Consider the following 9351-nt stretch of genomic DNA (forward strand, 5'->3'; position numbering starts at 1 on the left):
AACGCCTTCAGTTTGATGCGAACCACAGTACAGTACTTTTTCCCTGCGATGGAGCAACGGCTGAATCACATTTGAGCATTTCTCTTCAAACAGTAACACAAACGTACACAACAAATACATAAATAGCTTTTGTTTCCCTTTAAAAATCATTTATAACGCGATTCTGTTCATGATTCTGGCTCTTGCTACGACACGTCGTTTGACCGATATATAAATTAACATCAACAACAAATAATAATAATAATAATTAGAACAATAATAATATAAAAGCTGTCTGTCTTTCATATAAATCTGGCTAGCTTACAGTATGAAATGATGGGTCACGGGCCAAAAGCCGAGGCTCGGTTTCCTCTCGTCGGAGAGTTCGTGAGAGGAACCCGGGCGCCATGTCGGCTCGAGCCGGAGTCCACCGCGCCCGATAGTTTCCTGAGGGTCTCTGGAGACGGAAAAAATCTCCAAATACGGCGTCCTCCTCTCGGGAGTTCAGTTCTTCCTCTGCAAGACCGGAATTAGCGCCTCTGGTGGCGGCTACGCAAAGATCCTGAGTACCTCGTCGCATCTGATCTGTCGACCCCAGACCCCGTCTGTCCTTGTTTGGCCCCCTGATTGTGATGCTATGAACGGTCGTAAACTATCCCCCTCCCCCCCTCCCTCCCCCTCCCTCACAAGGGTCACCGGCCCGGGCAGGCCGTGGGCTTGATGCAGCGCCCCTGGAACTGCACCAGGTTGGCGGGGCAGTGGCAGCCGGCCACGCAGGGCTTGTGGCACGGCCCGATCTCGTTCCAGTTGTCGCAGGTTTTGGTGCAGCCCGGTCCGCAGGTGTCGTACACGGCGCCGTGTTTGCACTGGGTCGCTGAAGGGGGAGGGAGAGGAGGGTAAAGGATGTTAGCGAACAACCTGCTCGGTGCTTTATAACCCAACACGTCAGACAGAACGGACTGCAAGAAGACGACGAGCGGGACCTCCTCAATGCAGAGAAGACTTGTAATGTTAACACGATTTTAAGGTTTTTAATAAAGGTCTACACGTTTAACACCATCATACTTTTACTGTGTGTATGTATCTGTGGATGTATTCTCTTTTTTATTCTATTTGATCACATTTTATTCTATTAAAAAAAGGCCTCCTGTGGACAGGTGTTAGCATTAGCATTCGCTATATACACTCAACACAATGCATCTGCTTTTCCTTTGTGCACAGATGTGTGCTAGGACTTCTAATGCCATTGTGATGTCCACATCAAATAAATAAAGTCAATTAACTGTAAACTCTTTTTTCATCATATTCATGGACTAAAGAAAAAAGTCACGCCTTATATGCATTATAATAAAATAAAATAAACGTTGAATATCATGTGAACTAAATGATTTGGCTGCAAAATGTGAACTGAAGGTAACTTTAAAGGCACTTTAATGTGACCAGGTGACTCATGTGACTCACCCATGCAGGCGGTGTCGGCCTTCCAGAGGACGGGCACTCCCTCCCTCTCGCAGGCCCGGCTGTAGGCGATGAAGGACTCGCAGTAGCAGTTTTTATGGACCGGACACTCGCACATGTCCGTCACACACGACCTACAGAGAGCAGGGGGAAGGACAACACACGGGGTTACAGAAAACCAGCCAAGTAGCAAGCTAGGCTAACTAGCTAACTAGCTAACTAGCCAGCTAATTCCACAGAAAAGTAGCCCAACAAAGTTGTCGCTCACGTGGAGAGAGCAATGTGCTTTCTACAATAACAACAGTGTCTGCTTGAAGCAACCTTGATAAAACAAACCTGTTTTGCATCCCCAAACTAAAAAGGGTGTATCTCTGCAACCACTAGGGCTATTTGAATAATGTTGGTGTTACAATAAAAGGTACACATGTGAGATTCAGTTCATAAGTGTAAATATCAGTGTATATGTTACTGGTTAAGAGTAAATGAAGATGACACACAGAAACAAATGAAAAGGTTTCAGGTCCGCCTATAAAAAAAACACTTTCAGGATGATTATTTCTTTGAAATGATGCAGCTGTAAGGTCCAACTCTAACCCAAATCATAGCTCAATATGTGAACATTCTCTAACCCAAATCATAGCTCAATATGTGAACATTCTCTAACCCAAATCATAGCTCAATATGTGAACATTCTCTAACCCAAATCATAACACAATATGTGAACATTCTCTAACCCAAACCATAGCTCAATATGTGAACATTCTCTAACCCAAATCATAGCTCAATATGTGAACATTCTCTAACCCAAATCATAACACAATATGTGAACATTCTCTAACCCAAATCATAACTCAATATGTGAACATTCTCTCTGCAAAGGTTGACTGATGATGTTGATAAAGTGAAGCAGAACAAAGCTAGAGAGGGTTTAGAACAGAGAACATTCAGGCGAGGTCTCCAAAATGGGCATTTGGGCACATTTGAATTGACATGGAGATTCTCTAGCTGCAAAGGTACAGGACACAAAAAGATGGCCGCCGCTCTGAACGACCCCGACCACGTGAGAATCTGTCCTCTGACCTGTAGAAATTGGCGAAGTCGACCACGCGGTGGCACTTCTGGAACTCCCACGACTTGATCTTCTGGCACTCCCGGTGGGCGCGGAACTTGACCTTGACGCTGCCGGGACACAGGAAGGAGGCGGGGCGGCGGGGCGCCGGCTGCTGGGAGCAAACCTCGTTGCCCTCGACTCGCCACGACTCGGCGAACTCGTCCACGTCGAACTTGAAGTGGCCGTCGCCGCCCATGGTGTCGTCCCGCTTGTGGCCGTTGTAGTTGCCGCACAGGCCGCAGAGGCGTCCGCGCAGGTGGGGCGCGGCCACCACCTCCACGAAGCTGTCGCCGTCCCACGTGATCTCCAGACCTGCAGGGGGAGACAAAGACTTCATCAACTTCCCTTCAGACTTCTTACTCTTCTACCAACAGACCAGACAGAAGAAGCAGCGTCGTAGTCTTTTACAAACTTTGTTGACAGGGATTTGGTCTTAAAACTTTGTGGAAAAAGCTCAGCCGTCATGAAATCGGTTGAAAACACGGGTACATTTATATTATTTATAATAAAAAGTTCAGTAAAAAGACCCAATGGGCTCATTTCAAAACCAATTACAATTGAATTCATTAAATTACCGTTTACATTTAAAAACTGAAAGAGCGGTTAAGTACGACAAGTTAAGATAAAACTTTATTGATCCCAAAGGAAATTAACGAGCAAGAACAGAAGAATAAGAAAAACAGTATTAAGTGTATAAGAAGTAAAATAGAATCGCAATAAATCCTCAATTGAATCAATTTCAATAACCCTAGCACCACTTTTGTCGTTTAGTTAGTCACTGTATATACTTTATATACACTGTATATACACTGTATATACTTTATATACACTTTATGTACACTGTATATAATTTATATACACTTTATGTACACTGTATATACTTTATATACACTTTATATACACTGTATATACTTTATATACACTTTATGTACACTGTATATACTTTATATACACTTTATGTACACTGTATATACTTTATATACACTTTATATACACTGTATATACTTTATATACACTTTATGTACACTGTATATACTTTATATACACTTTATGTACACTGTATATACTTTATATACACTTTATATACAGTGTATATACTTTATATACACTTTATGTACACTGTATATACTTTATATACACTTTATATACACTGTATATACTTTATATACACTTTATGTACACTGTATATACTTTATATACACTTTATATACACTGTATATACTTTGCGTTTTCTTTATTATTTAATTTCTTAAATTTAACATGTTCTGCTCTGCTATTTTATTGTATTGTATACTTTGACTATTTTCCATACTTAATATTTTTATGTTTACACTGTAACAAATTTCCCCCTGATGAATAAAGTATATATTTATCTATCTAGTAAAGAAAATACAGTACATAATTGGTCAAAAAACATAAGATTAAAATAAGAGTAAAATAATGAAGGAATGAACTCCAAGAGGAAGCCGGTGCTGTGGCATTGAGAGCAGAGCCGTCAGCTGACCTGCGATGGTGGTGAGCTTGAGCAGGTACCCGTCCAGGTCGATGTGCACCCCGGGGCCGTGGTAGGGCAGCGCGATGCGGGAGCCGTTCCTCCGGACCGTGAGGTGCTGGTGGAGGCTGAGCGTCAGGCCTCCCAGCCTCACCTCCACCGACTGAGTCCAGGAGAAGGAGCGCGTGCGCCGGGCGTCGTTCTTCACCAGCACCTGGGAGCAAGAGGAGATCAGGTTAAGATCTTTCTGTATTTGTTGATGTCGGCGTCATGGGGTCGAGTCCCGTTACCATGAAGCTGGAGCCCGGGTCCTTGACGTTGTTTCCCGGTCCTCCGGAGGCGGAGGCGCAGTCACGAGTCAGCACGTACTGACAGGTGCCCTGGAAGTTAAAGGTCCTGCCGTCGAAGGTGTTGTAGTGAGGGTCCCCGAACACCGTGCACACACCCGGCTCTCCACACACACACACACACACACACACACACACACACACACACACACACACACACACACACACACACACACACACGACATGTGAGAGGAGGAAGAATGTTGAGTAGAAACAGAAGAATGACGAGTAGAAACAGGAGAATGTTGAGTAGAAACAGGAGAATGTTGAGTAGAAACAGGAGAATGTTGAGTAGAAACAGGAGAATGTTGAGTAGAAACAGGAGAATGTTGAGTAGAAACAAAAGAATGTTGAGTAGAAACAGGAGAATGTTGAGTAGAAACAGGAGAATGATGAGTAGAAACAAAAGAATGTTGAGTAAAAACAGGAGAACGAGGAGTAGAAACAGAAGAATGTTGAGTAGAAACAGAAGAATGTTGAGTAGAAACAGGAGAACGAGGAGTAGAAACAGAAGAATGTTGAGTAGAAACAGGAGAACGAGGAGTAGAAACAGAAGAATGTTGAGTAGAAACAGAAGAATGTTGCGTAGAAACAGAAGAATGATGAGTAGAAACAAAAGAATGTTGAGTAAAAACAGGAGAATGTTGAGTAGAAACAGGAGAATGTTGAGTAGAAACAGGAGAATGTTGAGTAGAAACAGAAGAATGTTGAGTAGAAACAGGAGAATGTTGAGTAGAAACAGGAGAATGAGTAGAAACAAAAGAATGTTGAGTAAAAACAGGAGAACGAGGAGTAGAAACAGAAGAATGTTGAGTAGAAACAGAAGAATGTTGAGTAGAAACAGGAGAACGAGGAGTAGAAACAGAAGAATGTTGAGTAGAAACATTAGAACGAGGAGTAGAAACAGAAGAATGTTGAGTAGAAACAGAAGAATGTTGCGTAGAAACAGAAGAATGATGAGTAGAAACAGGAGAATGTTGAGTAAAAACAGGAGAACGAGGAGTAGAAACAGAAGAATGTTGAGTAGAAACAGAAGAATGATGAGTAGAAACAGAAGAATGTTGAGTAGAAACAGAAGAATGTTGCGTAGAAACAGAAGAATGATGAGTAGAAACAGGAGAATGTTGAGTAGAAACAGAAGAATGTTGAGTAGAAACAGGAGAATGACGAGTAGAAACAAACAATAGAACGACGGGTAGAAACAGCTGTTATCCAAGGTGTTTCAGGCCTCATGTCAAGCCTTTACTTTGGTTATTTAAAGGAGGACTGAGTAGAAACAGGAAGCTGGAGGCTGAGGAGGACTTACTTACTTTCAGTGCAGACCGGACAGCAGCCGGTCCGGTTCAGGATCTTATTCTGCAAGAGACGAGACGCAGCGTTAGAAAACTCATCTATGATTTAAATGACAAACATTAGCAGAGTTTAAAAAGAAGATTAATTTCACACGGATTCACACGTTGGTCTGTTTGGATGTGAGATTGTGTGACGCAAAGAGAGCGAAGAAGGAAAACCCCCAAATAAAGACAACTCAGGAATAATGAGATGCAGGAAAAATTAATACGCAAAAAAAGTTGTTAGCAAATCTACTTGAAAGCCTCTAACTCACAAATATTTACACCCAACTTTTTTTCCTTCCTTTGCGTTTGAAAACAAACATGAGGCGGGAAGTGAAACACAGTTTTCATGGATTTTCCAGAAGAGAATGAAAACACAATAATTCAAAATGACAAAGAATTTGCTAAAAAGTACAAAAATGAAATGAAGAGAACGAGACGGAGGAAAAGTTCAGTCAAACCAGAACGACCACAAAGACACTCAACTCTGTCTGTGTAACAGGAAACTGTGTGTGTGTGTGTGTGTGTGTGTGTGTGTGTGTGTGTGTGTGTGTGTGTGTGTGTGTGTGTGTGTGTGTGTGCGTGCGTGTGTGTACAGTATGTTTCAACTTCCATCAGAAGTGCAGATCAGAGGACTCTTTCACACACTTAGTTTGTGTTGCCTCAGGGAAGCCCTTCATTCGCGCAAACACACACTCATTTTTGTTCCTGTCTCACACACACACACACACACACACACACACACACGCACACACACACACACACACACACACACAAACACCACTCGTCTGTCATCACGTACAGACGTTCTCTCTCCACTCAATACAGACTCCAGAGTCCTAACCTCTGCACAAAGGGCAATCTCTCTCTTTGAAGAAGGCTCACACACACACACACACACACACACACACACACACACACACACACACACACACACACACACACACACACACACACACACAGATTGGTTTTCAGGGGCCTAAATATAGGGAACCTCTTCTTTGCTGTCACTCAAACGTCACACAGACAAAAGGCTGTTCAGAGACACACTGTCTCCAAAAGAGACACACACACACACACACACACACACACACTCTGCCGACCTGCCGCTGACCGCAGGATGACGGCATGTGAGATAACTTGGGACAGGTGTGTGTGTGTGTGTGTGAGACACCTAGCCATCGTGTGTATTAGTTATTCTCCCTGTGTTAGTGGGAATTCTTGAAGAAAACATTTTTCTCAGTTCATTAATATACAAACGATATATGAAGTCTTCCTGTAATGGCGTCTAAATGCAGACTCCACATAGAAGCTGTATGTTTTTTTGTTTCCACTAACCATCCATATGGTCTGGTGAAAAACTTCCCCCTCAATATTTGTGTCTCTCACAATCGGAAATGCTGTTAAACGGAGCAGCGTTTAGGGTTTGGCGACATCTAGTGGCGAGTTTGCAGATTGCAACGGAACTGGAACTTCTCCCGAGTCGACGCAACAATCTGTTCTATTACATTTCATTTGTTGAGCCCAATATTACAAAGAGAACGCCTCATTCTACGGGAACGAAAACATCTTATTTTCAGATGATTAAACACAAAACATACTTATAATAATAATAATATTTCCATTTCTGCCGATAGATGCAACTAAATCTGACACGCTGCTCAACTTATTTCCCGTGAACTTAGGAAGTAGGAAGTATTCACACACGCATACGGGGGAAAAGAGAATTATCTTAAGGCTTTGAACCGTTGGCGTCCTGTTCTCCCACTTTATCTTCATGACACGAACGCAACACAATAAAACGCAGCCGTTCAGGGTTCTTACGGTCATGGAAAACCTGGAAGAGTCATGGAATTTTTAAATGGTTATTTCCAGGCCTGGAAAAGTCCATGAAAACAAACAAAATTCCAAAGTGTAGTAAAAGTTATGTAAAAGTGTTATATTCATGTGTTCATGACGTTCATGGCTTCGACTGCGTGACCGCCAGCGGCCCGGCGGGTATGCGAGGAATCCACTCCATCACCCGCCGGCCGACAGACGACCCCCAGGCGACCTCTGTGACGGGTGAACGCAGCGCAAAGAAACAACTAAAAACAACCTTCTTCTTGCTAGGAGCTCCCACAGCGTTGTATAGCCTCTGGGAACTAAAAGGATGCGGAGAAGTCCTGGAAAGTGAGAGAGAGAGAGAGAGAGAGAGAGAGAGAGAGAGAGAGAGAGAGAGAGAGAGAGAGAGGATTCCCTGACGTCAGCTGCTGATTGGCCGGCGGGCCTGTCACTCACCGAGGGGCAGCTGGTGATTGGCACACAGAGTTTGGGCCGACACTCGATGCTTCCTGCGACGCAGGCGCAGAGCGTGCAGTTCACCGACGACCACATGTCTCCTTCCTGCAGGGCAGAGGTCACACAGAGGGTCACACAGAGGTCACACAGAGGTCACACAGAGGTCAGGCAAGGACACATCCATCTGTCATCTATATGTCTGTCATCCATCCATCAGTCACCCCCCCCCCCACCCCCCCCCCTCCAGCCTCTCACCCTGTAGATCTTGTTCCTCACTCTGCAGTACTTCACCTCCTCCACCTTCACGTAGGACAGACACTCCTCGCAGCACTGGTCGTCGTGGCAACCCCCTGGCCGAGAGCACCGCTTCTTGCAAACCACCGTGGAATCCTGAGAGCAAAAGATCAGGGTCATCCTTTCATCTTCACGGGTTTATGTTGTATTCATGCGGCAAAGAGGTTGTGGAGAAATTTGAGATTAAACTCTTTTTTTTTAAGCGCATGTGTGTGCTGTGATGGAGGTGTGTGTGCAGGTGTATGTGCAGGTGTTTGTGCAGGTGTGTGTGCAGGTGTTTGTGCAGTTGGGTACCTTGCAGATGTATGTGCAGGTGTGTGTGCAGGTGTGTGTGCAGGTGTGTGTGCAGGTGTGTGTGCAGGTGGGTACCTTGCAGGTGCAGGCGGTGCAGTTGTCGTGAACGAAGGACGTGCCGTTCTCGTAAACTTCGCTGTGGAACAGACAGCTGCCCAGCGACAGATCAAACACCTTCCTCTGACCTGACGGAGGAAGAGGAGGAGGAGGAGGAAGAGGAGGAGGAGGAGGAGGAGGAGGAGGAGGAGGAGGAGGAGGAAGAGGAGGAGGAGGAGGAGGAGGAGGAGGAGGAGGAGGAGGAGGAGCCACGGAGAAGAAAGAGTTATTTAACTTATTTAATAATGTAAAGTCAATGTAAGGAAAACAAACAGATGAAGACGATATGAAGGCACGATGAACGACGTGCTAAACATCTACAGGTTTTCATTTCAGCCGATCACCACAGCAGACACGTTATATATCATTATGGATATTCATCTTCTGATTAGTTTCTCCATTAATTAATTGATTGTTTGGTTTGTAAAAAAAATAAAATCTTAAAATAGTCAGAAATGGCCTAAAAGTGACAAAGTGACACCTTCACTTTTCTTTTGCTAGCAATTTTTTTTTAAATAAATCAATGTCTCAAATGTTTTGCATGAAAAATTAAAAAAATCTAAATATTTGATCAGCTATTTGTGTGTAAAAAATAATCTCAGTCTGTAAAGTAACATTAAGTGAAATGTAGTGAAGTAAAAAAGTACAACATATCCCTCTGTAAAA

General features: G+C 43.7%; 1 protein-coding gene across 1 annotated transcript in view; it reads right to left on the reverse strand.

The window, feature by feature from the left end:
• Window positions 1-671: 671 nt before the first annotated feature.
• bmper (BMP binding endothelial regulator) overlaps window positions 672-9351 on the reverse strand; it is a gene marked incomplete at both ends in the record, with an annotated part of 14541 nt that continues 5861 nt past the window's right edge. The window contains 9 exons of the mRNA XM_079227380.1: window positions 672-853; window positions 1441-1571; window positions 2518-2860; window positions 4053-4254; window positions 4331-4491; window positions 5698-5743; window positions 8002-8106; window positions 8257-8391; window positions 8665-8774. Of these exons, the coding sequence (XP_079083506.1) occupies window positions 672-853; window positions 1441-1571; window positions 2518-2860; window positions 4053-4254; window positions 4331-4491; window positions 5698-5743; window positions 8002-8106; window positions 8257-8391; window positions 8665-8774 (1415 nt within the window). The remainder of the gene's footprint in view (window positions 854-1440; window positions 1572-2517; window positions 2861-4052; window positions 4255-4330; window positions 4492-5697; window positions 5744-8001; window positions 8107-8256; window positions 8392-8664; window positions 8775-9351) is intronic.

The sequence above is a fragment of the Taurulus bubalis genome, assembly GCF_910589615.1.
Source record: "Taurulus bubalis genome assembly, chromosome: 12".
NCBI lineage: Eukaryota > Metazoa > Chordata > Actinopteri > Perciformes > Cottidae > Taurulus > Taurulus bubalis.